The following is a 14589-nucleotide window of genomic DNA, read 5'->3' on the forward strand; positions in this document are numbered from 1 at the left end:
AGGTCTCCCACCTTATACCTGGACCCTGCTAGCCTTTCTGCAACAGGCTTTTATGGAGGCGTCACCTCTGTGCAAGGCATCTATTTGCGATGTTAGGGGAGACAGAAAAATAAGGCAGCTAAAGTATTTCTTTGAGTAAATAATAAAACCTATCTTAAAAATAAAGTAAAAAATCTCACCCATTAAATGACCTGGTTTTACAAATTGATTTTGTGTTTTAGCATTTCTGGCTTCAAAGCATGTAGAGAAGAAAAACTACTTAAGTAAACTCCTAGTTAATAATTGGAAAAAAAACAAATAAGGCAGACCTTTGCATTTTGTTTTAATCTTGTTGATTTGTTTAAATAATAAATAAACAAACTTAAAAGACAGGTGACAGACTTGTAAAAATAATTTTATAATAAATGACAAATGGTTCATATCCCTGATATTAACCATAATATTTAAAAATATTTAAAAATCAGTAAGAAAAGATAAAATATTTCATCAAAAAAGGGGGGGGGCTGTAAGATTAAGTAGGCAACTTATAAAAATGAAACTGGTTTATAAATATAAAAAAATATTCAACCTGTATAACCAAAGGATCAGACACAGAAGGACAAATACTATATGATTCTACTTATATGAAGTACTTAGAATAGCCAAATTTCTGTACAGAGGAAGTAGAACAGTGGTTATAAGTGGCTGGCAACAGATGATAATGGGGAATTATTGCTAAATAATTGTAAAGATTCAGTTGGGGAAAATAAATAAGTTCTTGAGATAGAAAATAATTGCTAGTTTCACAACAGCATGAATTTACTTAATGTCACTGAACTGTACACTTAAAAATGTTTAAAATTGTAAATCTTATGTTATGTATATTTTACTATGATAAAAAAAACAGCCAGTTTAGTATTCAAATAAATGTACACTTAAATAATAATAAGATAATATTTTTTTGTTAAATTAGCAACAGAAATGGAAATTACAATGCCAGCAATACTTAACATGAAGAGAAATGGTGAAAATATAAAATAGGTACAAACTTTCTGGATGACAGTTTAGAAATAAATATCACTTGTCCCAATACTCTTTGACCTCTCAATTCAAAGTAAGTGAATTTGTCTAGGGAGTTATCATTCTTGCTCTTTAAAATTTATGATATGAGAATATTCAATAAAGAAAAAATGGTATAACCACAGATGGAATATGAAGCAACTACGAAAAGTCACATTCTTCAGGTATATATACTGTCATATCAATTTCACACAATAAAATAACTATACTTTAAAAACTGACTGGGAGGATAGACATAAAAACGCATCTACAATTGTCTCTGCTGGTGCAATTTTGAGGTTTTATTTTTTTCTTCATGCTTTTCCATATTTTAACTTTTTAACAATAAATGTTTTATTATTATAAAATTTAAATAACAAGAAAGCAAAATATTAACTATTAGTAGTGCTCAGAATGTTGTCCATCCTTGGCTTTCAGTGAATTATTTGTTAGAAGCTCAAAAAATAACTTTTAAATCAAGGATAATGTCCGAATAGACAAAGAATCAAATCATGCCATTAAAGTTGGTTAATTCGGTGGAAAGGCAGTCCAGTTTCTTTCACAGAATCAAACATAATCGCAGTTTTCACTTTTCGCTGGCTGAAGTTTTGTGTTGTCAGAGGCCACACTAAAGAATCCTCAGTCATCGGTGAAGATCGGGTGGGGGGAATGGGGTGGCAGCCGTGCTGACCGGGCGTCATCTCTCCTGGATTCACTTTATCATTTTGAGCAGTGAGGCCCTGGGCTAATCAACTATCTGAGCTGTTAAATGAAATAGCCTTTAAAAGGAGATTCTGCTGTAAATATTGTAATTATCTCAGGAAAGTATGCACATTTAGTTATCAAATCAGGATTGAGAATTCAGCATGTTCAAACCTCCGCTGAACTATTACAAAACTATGTCTGTTCCTACTTCCTACCTAAGAGGCTTCTCATCCAAGCCCTCTCTTGATGTTCATTGTTTTGGGTCATTTACTGAAGTATTTTTTTTTATTGAGATGCAATTGATATGTAGGATATTAATTTCAGATGTAAAACATAATGATTCAATATCTGTATATACTGCAAAATGTTCACCGTAATAATTCTAGTTAACATCCATCACCACACAGTTACAAATTGTTTTACAGCAGTGAGAACTGTTAAGATCTCTCTTAACAACTTTCAAATATACAGTATAGTATTATTAACTATAGTCAAATGCTATATACTACATACCCAGGACTTATTTATTCACGTTCATTTTTGTTTCACCAGCACTCTGCTTTTTTAGGAGTTAATAAATATTTGTTAAATGATAAAAGTACTTTGCCAGACTGGCTCATATTTGGGGCTTAAGTAATTATCCAAAAAGTAAATTTATATCACGTTTATGCAGGAACAAGGGATGCCCCTCTCTTACTAAAAATATCATTGGCAGACTAAGTTAACCTTCTCCATATTTTAAACATATTGTTCAAAAGATGTAATCAAAAAAGGTCCAACTGAACAAGAGAACTACTCTTGGTAAAATTTAAAAGGGGTGAATTTATTTTTTTTCTCTTTTTTTCTTCTTTCTCTTCTTTTTCCCCATCCTACACCCCCACCATCTGGGTATTGAACATTTCTGAAAAGCCTAAATACCAGGATAGACTGGGGCGGGGTGTGGGGGAAGGGGAGGGAAGAACGCAGACTTGAGTCACTGAAGCTTAAACATAAATGAATGACTTAAGGGCAATCAATAAATTTCTAATTATTTCTCTTAAAAGAATACTGTTAAAAAATTATTTTCAAAACTTTCTATTTGTCATATTTCCTTTGAACATTACAAATAAAATTATTTCATAATCCTCCATTGAACACAAATTATATTACAACACTTTCCAAGTACAGGACTCTTAGCTCATGTGGGAGAGAAATAAATCCCCAAAGAGACTGCCTGACTCGTATCACTAGAGCAGAGGTTTACCTTAGTTGCCCCAGGACTAAATGAAGCCCAAAGTTGAAATTACTTAGAATGGGTTTAGTTTTGTTTGTTTGTTTTATAACATGTTACCAGCCTCTGAAAATTGGGAGGTTTGATATAAAAATATAGAAATCCAGGGCCTCTAGAAAAATCTTTAAATCCCGAGCAATGGGGTTGCTGTGTCAACATATGCCAATATTCAAATGGGACTGACTGACCGGTGCTACCCTCGTGCAGCGGTCCTGCGCTCTTCACTTCATACCACCCTGCTGTGGTTGCTTTCCTAACCAATATTACCTGCCTGTAGACACTTTTTTTACTCTTCATTTTTGTTTTTTAACACAGTATAGTGGAAAAATGCAAGATGGTGTCCTTGGACAATATCAATACCTAATATCAATCATTAAAACAGAGTAGGAACCAGAGAGTAGCCTTCTTAGTCACTCAGCCTTCTGTCATGCCATTTAGGAGTTAGCTATGTGATTTTTCTTGCCTTCGTAATGCGATGTTGAATGTGAAAACATCCAAATAGACAAGGTATGCATATCCCTGCCAATAGCTTTCGTGAAGCCGATGCCCAAATTGAGAAAGCATGGCAACAAGCAAATGGCATAGGTCTTCACATCAAACCTTTTTTTCTTTTTAATTTGCCATTGAGAACAGATAATTGACAACAACAGTAGCAATAAAACCTAATTTGTGATGGTTTTTTTATACCCATGTATTGAAGAGGTTTCAGAGGACCATAAACTGTTGGCAGGGAAATGGGCCACATTAATCTTTGCCTCTTAGAGTCCAGTGTTTCAATACACAAATCTCACTACAGAGTAGTTAACAAACTCAGTCTAACATCATCTGCCTATGACAGACAAATGAAACCCTGGGTGATGAATCGAAGGTTAAATGAAGAAGAAGAACTCTGAACTGTCTTAGGGACAGTCTTTCATCTAGTGAAACACCACTGTTTGTTGACACTCTTAATGACTTTTCCACTCCTTCCTTGCCCCAGTTTGTAAAGGCTCCTCAGATTCAGAAAGGTTAAAGCCAAGGTCTTGTTTTGTTTTAATCTTCTCCTAGATAATTACTTAAATAGAAATTGTATGTTTTTATGTGCTAACATTATCAAGTGCCTATTATGTGTTAATCATGTCTGTGCATTATCTTATTCAATTCTCATTAAAAATCCCTGAGAAATGCACTATTTCAACCTCTTTTAAAGATGAAAAAACATAAGTATGAGAAGCTAAATAAAGAGTTCATCACACAGCTAGTAAGCAGTCTGCTCCCAAAGACCTACTTTCGACCACTATTCTACAAATGCAGCAGCCTTCAAAATGCAGCATGTCCGTCTCTAAGAGAAGTAAGAATTAAAACTATGAAAATTGGAGTTTGGCCCAGGATATAGGCTACATTAATAAACCAAAAATAAAAGATGATAAGATTCAGTGAAGGTTAAATGCCAACCAATGCAATGCCAAGGAAAATGTTCTTGGAGTTATTAGTATTATTAGACAATGAGTAATCCACGGAACACAAACCTCCAGAGAGATGTAATAAAATTAGAGAAGCTCCATAGAAAATGACATCAATAATCAAGGAAAACGGAATTGGGCTTGAACAAGAAGAGACAAGAAGATTAGCATGCTTTATTTGGGAAAGAGGAATACTTAGTTGGGGTGGGTATATCTATCAGGATTGCACAGACTCCTAGAAACCTAATTAATGTAAAATATAACCTAACTCAGCTATTAATAAATGCTGAGAATGTATTCTGAGAACTGATATCTTTAGAGATGCTTGAATATCTACATTTTTAAGATTTGCATATTTAATAAATAAGAGAAATTAGTATGTTTAGAAGGTATATTCCTATTTTCTAAGTTTGAAATATACACCACAGCCCGAGTGATTGTTTCAAAAAGCAAATTTAATCATGGAATACCATTTTCCATTAAAATAGCTTCTCAATGATTATCACTGTTAAGGATTTTTTAAAAATCCTTAAATAAATAAATAAATAAAATTTTTAAGAAATCCTTAACACAGTCATACAGGGAATCAAAAGTTCATGCCTTTACTTTTCCATCATTCCCTAGAATCACACTTCCCCTTGCTGGCAATCATGGGCATTTGACAGTTCTTCCGGCATCTAAAAACTCCAGTGGGTAGCTCCCTCTTCTTGTTGTCTCCGGCCAGGTCAGATCCCTACTTCCTGCCCCTCACAGCACCGCTTTTTCCTGTGCCCCTGTATGCCTACACACCAGACTAAACTCTGAGTGGGCTGAGGTGGGCCTGCCCGTGTTTACTTTTACGTCCCCAGCAGTTGTATATAGATAGAAGCCCTGGAAATACCTGTTGACTAGAGGAGCACCATACCCTCCTGAAATGCCACTCGCCAGAGCCCAATTCTGGTTTGAGTAAATTAGGGAGCCAGTGGTGAAGGTAGATTTATTATCGTTTTTGAAAAACTAGAATGAAAAAGAATTTTGTGTATGTAAATTAAGATATGACTATGAAATAATACATTTTAAACTGAGAGATTAAATTCTCTTGTTTGCATTTAACCTGATTTGGTTTTTTTTTATTAAAAATTATTGACGTGACAGTGATCAACAAAATCCAGTAAGTTCAACTGTATAATTCAACAGTCTGTCATCTATATATTGCATTGTGTGTTCACCACGTATAATTAGATTTCCTTCCATCACCAAATATTTGACCCCTTTTACCCCTATCTATCTCCTCCCTCCCCCTTTTCCTTCTGGCAACCACTAATCTACTGTCCATATCCATGAGTCTCTGTTTGTTGGTCGTTTATTGCTTTTAGATTTATATGCCACGTGATATCACATAACTTTCAACTTTTTCTATCTGCCTTATTTCGCTTAGCATAATTATCTCAAGAACCATCCATGCTGTCGCAAATGGCAGTATACCATCTTTTCTTACTTAGAGATATAAGAAAAGATGAAATCACTAACATTAAACCAAATTTAAAAAGACTGTCCCAGCTCCCTTATCCTCTTCCCTGCTTTATATAGAGCCATCTAAGACACTACATATTTTTCACTGATTTATTATTTTGTTTACTGTGCATCTTCCCTACTAGGAAGTCAACTCCAGGAGAGATGGAATGTTTATCTTTCTTGCTCACTGCTATATCTCAAGCCTAGAACAGTGTTGGGCACATAGTAAATGCTCTCAATGTATTGTTGAATAAATAGATTAAAGTTTGTAGTTTTCTTTGCCTAGCAGTAATAGGCAGAAAGCATCAATTAGTATCAAAGTAAATTTTCATGGAAAACTGGTCTGGATTTCTTTCAATCTTACAGATATTGTATTCAAATATGATCTTTAAAAATTAGGCTTCCTAGGATATCAGGGGCCCTCAAATTAACAGTGCATCAGAATCACCTGAACACTTGTAAAAACACAGAATATCACTATCAGAGATTCTAAATCTGCAGTCTGGCGTCAGTTCCTACCAGTTCCAGGAGCTGTGTTAAGTTGTAGCCCAAGTACTACGATTTGAGAAGCACTGACTATGACTGCACATGGTAGACTCAACACGTGCTGGGTAAAAACTTATCCTTCTTTACACCAGTGTTAATTACTTGCCTACGTTTTGTACGCCTACAGGCTTTAGCTATGAATAATGAATATCCAAGGAACACTTCCATTTTGCACATCAGGAAAGACTGATTCCTCCCTACTTCCTTGATTCCCCTCCGTTCTCGCGAATTTGTTTCTACTAGAATGAAAGGGAGAGTCAGATTTTTAAAAGTGTGCAAAACTACCAAGGAAAACAGGGAACGTGCGCGGTGTCCCAGCATCCAGCTGAGACCTCCCCCAACAAGTAGACGCCTCGTGGGTATAGCTATTGATTGCCTTTGCCCCAGACGCCAGTAGTTGGAGTCCTTTAGGCGCTTACCGTTACAGACGTGCAAGCCCGAGGAAAACATTCCATTCCATCCTCGCATTGGAAGCTCGGGGCGGGTCTAGGAGGGGCGGGGCCAGAGGACTGCCTGAGGCTGAGGTGGGCCGGCCCAGCCGCGGGGAGGCGGCGAGGGGCGGGGCAAGTGGGCCGAGGCCCGGCCGGTCCAGGAAAGGTGGGTGGGGCTGCAGTCCGCGGGAGGCATCGGCAGGCTACCGGTGAGTGGGCGAGTAGGTGACTCTGCCCATCCTGGTCCCTCCCCTTTGGGTGGGCCCTGCAGGAGTGCACGGCGGGGTGGGAGCGCGGGAGGCAGAGAGCTCTAGCCGCCTGTGCGAGGCCGCTTCGTTTCTATTTCGGCTATGGCCGAACTTCTCCGCTACAGTAACTACCGATTCCCGGCTTCTCTCCCCGCGCCCTGAGCGGTCTTCCTTTTCGACCTTTGGAAAAACCTGTGTTCTTTTGGGGGCCTTGGCAAGTGGCACCGAGAGGCGAGCAAGGATGCGCTGAGAGCCGCCTGGGCGCGCGTCTTGGGTGCCGCGGTGGGTCCGGGCGCGAGAGCCCCGCTGCTTGGGCTGCCTCGATTTCCCTACTGCACGCCTGCCGCCTCCTGCCGCACTTGATGTGCAGAAAGAAGTCGGACACCATGATCCTAACACGTAAGCTAGACTTGTGCCTTGCCGTTAGGCCAGCCGCGGGAGCCAGCTGCGGAAGGGACCCACCGCGAAGGAAATGTCACCCCGCCTTATCAAGTCGGTGCCTGATATTCTTCTGTGCTTTTGAAACACTTTCCACGGTGGCTTGGGACCGAGTCGCCCGAGTTTCTTGGAGTAGGGGAGGTGGAGTGGGGGAAAAAACGGGTTTGGGAGGGGAGGTCTTAATCTCGGGTAATGACCCCTAGCAGCTCATTGCTTGGGGCCACGGGCTGGCGCGTCCGGTGGGCTCGGCAAGGGCTGCGGGCGGGAGGTCGACCGCGACTAATGTAGTTAAGCCCAGGTTAACATGCGGCTGCGGCTGGTCACGGCTGGGGACGTACGGCCGGGCGTGGGAGTGCAAGGCCGGGCTTGTGGGGCTCAGGGCCAGGCCGGGAGCTCAGGACCAGGCGGCTTCCATCCCCGCTGGAAGTCCCAGGCGACCACGGCCTCCGGCTCCGAGGGGCGTGGCACGACAGCCTTTCTAGTGTTATCTTTCCTTCGGGGATCTTTCGGGTTCGGTGCTTGGTGTCCTTCACCGTACAAGTCCAAAATCGGCGTTGACTCCCTGAGAGTTTATTACTTAGGGATGCTTAGACCATAGTGGCACTTGGAAAAATTTTTTTAATTGTTTGAAAGTAAATTTATCAAAAAATTGTTTTAATTTCAAACCGTTTTTGTTCAGATATTTTAAGCGCTGCGCTGTAACAGAGTTAGGAAAGTCTCTGGAGACTGCGGGCCCCTGCTGAGTGTTGCAGCTATTTGGCGAGCCCTGTGGTTTGCATGTGTCGGGCGCCTGCTAGAAAGGCTGCCGTGTGTCTTCACGTTCTGAGGCGTTGAACTGGTTTCCTAAAATGTCTCAGGGAGATGCCAGCGCCCTTGGCCTCCGAGGGGGCGCCGGCGGGGAGCGAGTCCCAGCACCAGCGAAAAGTAGGAAGCACGCCGCCGGACCCCACTTTTTTTCTGATCAAGGCAACGGCCTTTGGGAACCCTACCCAACTCTGCGCTCTTGTCTCCACCTCTTGTCAACGTCATGGGCCAACCCTTTGATCCTACTAAAGGATTTGCACCTCTGGCTGCTGCAAACTGTCTTTGCCACGTGTAATTTACCAAGTCAATGTGCGTCTTTCCAGCGCACAGCCCCGGGTTTCGAGGGACGTTAGAGCGATTGCCAGGGAGGCTGGTTATCAGGGTGGGAATCGTCTGCAGCCTGGTAGCTGGGCGAATCTGGGAAGTGACAGGGCCTCTCTGTACCTCTTTCGACTGCAGCATGGGGGTAATAATTGTATTTACCGCGCGAAGAGGTTGTGAGGATCAAATGAGCTAATACGAGTGAGTGTTTAGTGCAGTGTCTAGTACTGATGTTCCACAAATACCTAATTTATGCTAGTTATTGTGGAAGGAAATCCCTGTATGCAGTCAATGTGTACTGTGGAAAAGAAAACCTTGCCTCACGCTAGCTTTGAGTGAGTCTTTCCACACCCACCATGGTTAGCAAATCTTAGGATACAGAAGCTGTTTCACCATTGTTGGTGAAGCGGAAGAATGCAGCCTGGGCACAGCCATCTACTACAGAAAGATTCACAAGGGTGGCATCTATGACGCATTTTGGGTAGAAAAAAAAATCACAGCTCTGGAGACAACAGAATTACTGGATCTCAAATTACATTCCCCCCCCCCCCCAAACTCTATTTGCTGGAAGTATGAGGAAAAATAATAGCCCAGCAGAACTCTGAATGTAAATCTATCAGCAACTCCAAGAGGTTGACTAATTCAGCATCCATCTGGACTGCAGGCTGGTCCTCCACGGAGATAATTTGCAGACCATAAGTGTAGAATGAGTGGAGACACCCAGTGCCATCTTGGCTTGCAGACTGAAGCAGATGTTCAGAGGGGTGCCCTGTAAGTCAACAGCCCCCCTAATAGAGGAACTAAAATCCTAGGGAATGAGTGTTAAATAGTTAGCAGATGTACGTTCAGAAGTTATTTCAAGACATTTTCTGAGAAAATGTTGGCGATTGCTCGTATTAAATTTTATTGTGGCATGCCAGATTTACAGCATGGCCCAAGCCTGGGTGCATATTTTTTTCATTAGCACTACTGTTCGGAGTTTAAAATGAAGCACAGCAGACTGACTTTCTCTCCCAGCTGCTTTCAAAGGTTTGTTTTTGACAAAAACAGATTTTATTTTAATTCAAGCTGAGTGACACCTTACACCAAATTGGCTGAAGCTCAAGAACAGGGACAGACTTGGTTTCCCAACTCTGCAGAATCAGAATAAGCAGCTCCCAACTTAAATCCTTCCGTAGAGTGGATAGGAAAAGTGGTTTTATGACTTTCATGTGTCTTAAATTCCCAATTGTAGATCTTATGAGAACACCACTTGGTCCTTAAAGAGTGAAAAGGTTGAATAGTTTAGCAGTTAACTATGACTAATCATAGGCAGTGTACCAAATTTGAATATGTTAGACCAGGCAAAGGATTTTCCTATAGTTGTGAAGATAAGAGGCCTTGTTGCACTTTAACCTAAAACCTTTCTTTATCATTTTGTTACTGTTCTATACTTCATTTCAAAGAGCAAAGACCAAGCATGATTTAAGGGCATTTTTACATTAAAAAGAGATGTTTAGTTGCTTCTGGAAAAAGAGCAGATTAATAGAAAAACATGTTATGATTAAACAAGTTATTAATGTGAAGTGAGTAAAAAAATGTACACAGTACTTCAACTCTTACTTGTAAGACTAGTGTGAGCTTAAAGATGATATGGCAGGCCCCAGTAAGATGCCTCCAATCAGAGGCTTGGTGGGACTCCAAGAGGGGGTTTCAAATACAAAAATAAGTACTTGGGTTTCCCTTGGTGTCCTCGTGGAGATTTTAAGCCATGATGCAATGTTTAAATGAAAGTGATATTTTTATGACTTAGGCGGGTAAATATGCAATTTGAAAATATCCAGAGAAGGGTGATTTGGTCCAGAAGAATGAGACATCCAGAGTACAGTGGGTGAAACAAATCGTACTTTTTTGAAGGGAGCCTTGTGCTGGACAGGATGGTCCACTATTGTAAACACAAGTTTCCCATGCTTAACTCTCCTTCCTAGCAACAGGAAGACGGAAATGAGGCCATGCAGAGAGAAAGAAAAAAAAGGACCCTGAACGGCTCCAGACAATGCTTGACCCACCCTAGCATTCACCCTGTTCAGCCAGAGGACTTGCAAGAGTAAAAATAACTTCAGATGTTTCCCCTTCCTCCCTGGATATTGCCAAATCACTGAAGACTGAATTCTTGGTGCTTTAGAACAGCGGTCCCCAACTTTTTTGGCATCAGGGAGCTGTACTCCTGTGAGATTCTAATGCCTGATGATCTGAGGCAGAGCTGAGGTGGTGATGCTAGCACTGGAGAGCGGCTGCAAATAGAGATGAAGTTTTGCTCTCTTGCAGGGGCCCATGAGTTCAAGACCCCTGCTCTAGAACATTATAACAAAGCCTGACCCCATGATGTAGCTGGCATCATTCTTATTTTTTGTTATTGCTACTAGACTGAGTTTCATGCCAAACCTGTTCTTGAAATTATAAAGCAGATCTGAGGAGAAAGGTGATTTTCATTTTTCATGTTTGCATAGTCCAATGATTAGAATTATAAGTGTTGGGATCCAGTGGAAGAGAAAAATTAATTTCTAAACCCAAGTCATTCCTCTGACTTTCTTTGAGTGCCCTTTTTGCAGGATTTACCCCTAAGGTGCTTGCTTCAGAGCTGTGAAACTACAATGCAAAGGAATGATCTACATACAGTATTTAAGACATAAAATATTTTCTTCATTATGGTGGTGGAGGTGAACTAATGCCCAACCATAACTGTAAATAGCCAAACACTGTCCTAGAAAGCATGGTCTCAAGTTCCTCTTTTCCAGGGCTGTGAAATTAGGAGGAAAATGCTTTCCTGGAGCAGACTTTCACTACTGTCTTTGTAGCCAACTCTGTGGCCATTACGAATGGAAGAATTTGAAAACTTAAGAGTAATTCCTCTAGTAAGAAAGACAGTGCTTAGGGTTCAAATATGTTTTCTACAAATGGGTTGCTGGAATGAGTGCAGTCAGTGGTGTTTTCTTTCAACCTCAAATTAGTCAGAAATCTAATTAATGTAAAAAGGGTAGGATTCCCGGCTGAGAAGGGCTCTCTTCCTGTCTGTCTGCACTTTTCCTTGGGGGACCCAGTATTATTGTTAAGGATTATCGTGATCAGTGGTAAGAAGTAGGGAATATCCTGCTGGGGGTTCTTTAATTAGGTCTACTCAGTCTTAACGTTTTTTTCACAAGCTAGTCCCTCTTGCCACAGTAGTTCATGGTGGACAGGAAGAAAGCCTTGCATATTTAGCCTGTATATTTTTATAATCTCTCTCAGAAGAAATTGTCAGCCTTCTCTAGTATGGATACTCCTTGTTATTTTTTATAAATTCTCAGAATTTTGATGGGATAGTATTACTAATAGAGAAGTAAAATTTATCATGTAGTTTGCTTTCATTGTCACACTGATTTTTCACAGCAACAGCACAAAGTAGATATAATTATTCCTGTTTTTCAGATGAGGAATCTGAGGCCTGGGGGGTTAAATACCTTGCCCAAGATCACTCACTGTATATGGCCAAGCTAGGATTTCAGCCAGGTATGTGCGGCTGTAGAGTTCAACACATAGAGATGTATTTATCAAGAGTTGATTCCATCTAGGAAATGATACATGGCTTTTGGCATTTTATAGAGCGTTGTAGTAACTTTGCAGTTTCCTAGGGGACTTGTGCTCATAAGTAGGGAGCTATAATGTTATGGTCCAGGATTGAAAAAGTAGTGGCTTTTGTGTCTCTTATCTGGGGGCATAGTGAATGGAGACTTGAGCCTCTGTCTTTAACATGTAGACAAAGGGTCTATGATACCATTTTCTAGCCTCTGTTGACTATGCTGAATAATTCTTTCTTCACTGAAAGTATTTTAAAATAACATGTGTAAGAGGAAATTTTCTCCCAGATGTCACTGAAAACATTTGAATGGCATCTTGAAAATGCGTGCCTATTTGGAAATAATGTTTTTGGTCACCAAAAGGTAAAATATTATACCTTACTAAAGTCAAGCCAAAACATAGAGGAATCAATTCCCTTTAATCATTCATTCTTGTTTTTCATTATTGCTACTAGACTGAGTTTCACCATGGAAAGTATGCTCTTTTTTTCATTCACACTTGCCCTTGATGGCCTTTTCATGTCTTCCCCCCTCGCATCCCCAGGAAGAAAATCAAAAGCTAACTGAGAGCCGAGATCAGTGAAACGGGCGTCCTGAGATGCCTTAGCCACCTCCCATCCACATTTTGTTCTTGTCCCTGCCCCGCCTTTGAGTGTCCTGCGGAGAGGACTGGAGGCTGCTTCCTGACTTGTCAGAAAGGCGCCTTCCTTCTCCTTGCAGGAGTCTCTAGAGGATGTCTGTGGGACAAAAGTTTTCCACACCCCGAGGTTGTAACATTTCTCAGGCTGCAGCACTTAGGAAATCGTAGAGGAAGAGACCTTGGCGGTGAAAAGGCGGGTGGCCCATGCACTGGGCTGCACTACAGCCATATTGTGCCTTTTGTCACATTCAGGTGACAAAGTAGATAGAAGATGCTGAAATTCTGAAATCGTCTTCACCTCCCAAGTCTGGAGAAATCGTAAACTCATAAAGGGCAATCTCCACACAATTCTTTTCAAACTGTAGAGCACGGAAAAGGGATCTTGCATAGTCCTTATGCCTTTATAGAAGTCATTTCATGGGAAATTCCAGAACCTTGTAAAGGCAGCCTGGAAAAACATTGCCTCTTCCCAGCTGAGATGCGGGGAAGTTCAGTGACCAGTCCAAGGTCATATGTGAGTTAAATGGAACTTCAGACCCCTTCCTGCCTGTGTAAACAAAATGACGATAGTAACAAAATGAAGATCTTAATGTTTTTGTAGCACAAATACATCAGTTATAAAATCAGAAATGTTCCTAAACTAGATAAATGTACCTGAATCAAATTCTCACCATTAGATGGTATGTGTTGGGCAGGGGGCAGGGGCTGGGTATGACAAGCAATTTTGATGAAAATAATTCTTTAGCTCACCTAAAGGACAGTAATCCTTATTTTTTCGTATACTTTTTGGCACAAAACTGAGAAAGTCTAATCGAATAGTGTTTCCCGTTTGAGGTTAGACATAAGAATGGCTAGAGGTGGCTTATATCGACCAATATGTGCCTCGTGTTTTGTTTTCACTGATCTTCTATACGGCGACTTGATTTTTCATTTAATTCTTGATTTTCTTTTTTCTCTTTGTCAGAATGGATTTAAATGTGGGTGAACAGTTTCTTTAGAATCCCCCACCATTTATTTTATTTCTAATTTTAAGATTTTGGCACGCTGCAGGTCGCATAGTATTTTATATTTCCTACATTATAGCACTGTAGAATTTAGGGCAAAAACCAAAGACTGGGGATGGGTGGCTGGGGGCCTTGGTAGAGTGAGCTTTGCTAACATGTAAAAGAGAGACCTGGTGTGCCTGCTAACCTTTACTGATGGAGATGGGTGGGAGGGGGTTATTTTAGGTTTGTAACCTGGTATTTCAGCTTGAATAATAAATTTAAAAGAAAGTGGATTATGTAATCTTAAAGCATCTGCTTCACTTACAGAAACAATGAGGCTCAGAATAATAAAGGCCCTTAAAATTATGTTCTTTAGATTGTTCTCTTTCTTGAAATTGCCCTCTTAATCTACACAATGATCACCTTTAAAGGGAATGGTATTTTAAGAGCTATATCAAATCATTTTCCTTAGCAATGCGAGGTTTGAAATGCATAAATGTTAGATATAAAATACTAAAACTGTGTGTATATATGTGTGTGGTGTATGAGTGTGTGTGTAAACCAGAAGCCTTTTTTTTTATCCTGCTCCTGATTGAAATGAAATAGAAAGACAAGATGATGCAGTATCCA

The 14589-nt window shown here is 40.4% G+C and overlaps 1 protein-coding gene across 8 annotated transcripts in view; it reads left to right on the top strand.

Moving 5' to 3' along the window:
* Window positions 1-14589, top strand: part of DLC1 (DLC1 Rho GTPase activating protein) — a 351657-nt gene that overhangs the window by 303262 nt on the left and 33806 nt on the right. For 3 of the 8 annotated variants that reach the window (XM_036228700.1, XM_036228702.1, XM_016133124.2), the window contains one exon: window positions 12185-12265. The exons of 2 other annotated variants lie outside the window; for them this stretch is intronic. In XM_036228700.1, the coding sequence (XP_036084593.1) occupies window positions 12185-12265 (81 nt within the window). Of the gene's footprint in view, window positions 1-7186; window positions 7667-12184; window positions 12266-14589 lie in introns of those variants that run through there. 3 more of the 8 variants (XM_016133127.2, XM_016133126.2, XM_016133128.2) reach the window with 3 other exon arrangements.

The sequence above is a fragment of the Rousettus aegyptiacus genome, unplaced genomic scaffold (assembly GCF_014176215.1).
Source record: "Rousettus aegyptiacus isolate mRouAeg1 unplaced genomic scaffold, mRouAeg1.p scaffold_m13_p_11, whole genome shotgun sequence".
Lineage (NCBI taxonomy): Eukaryota > Metazoa > Chordata > Mammalia > Chiroptera > Pteropodidae > Rousettus > Rousettus aegyptiacus.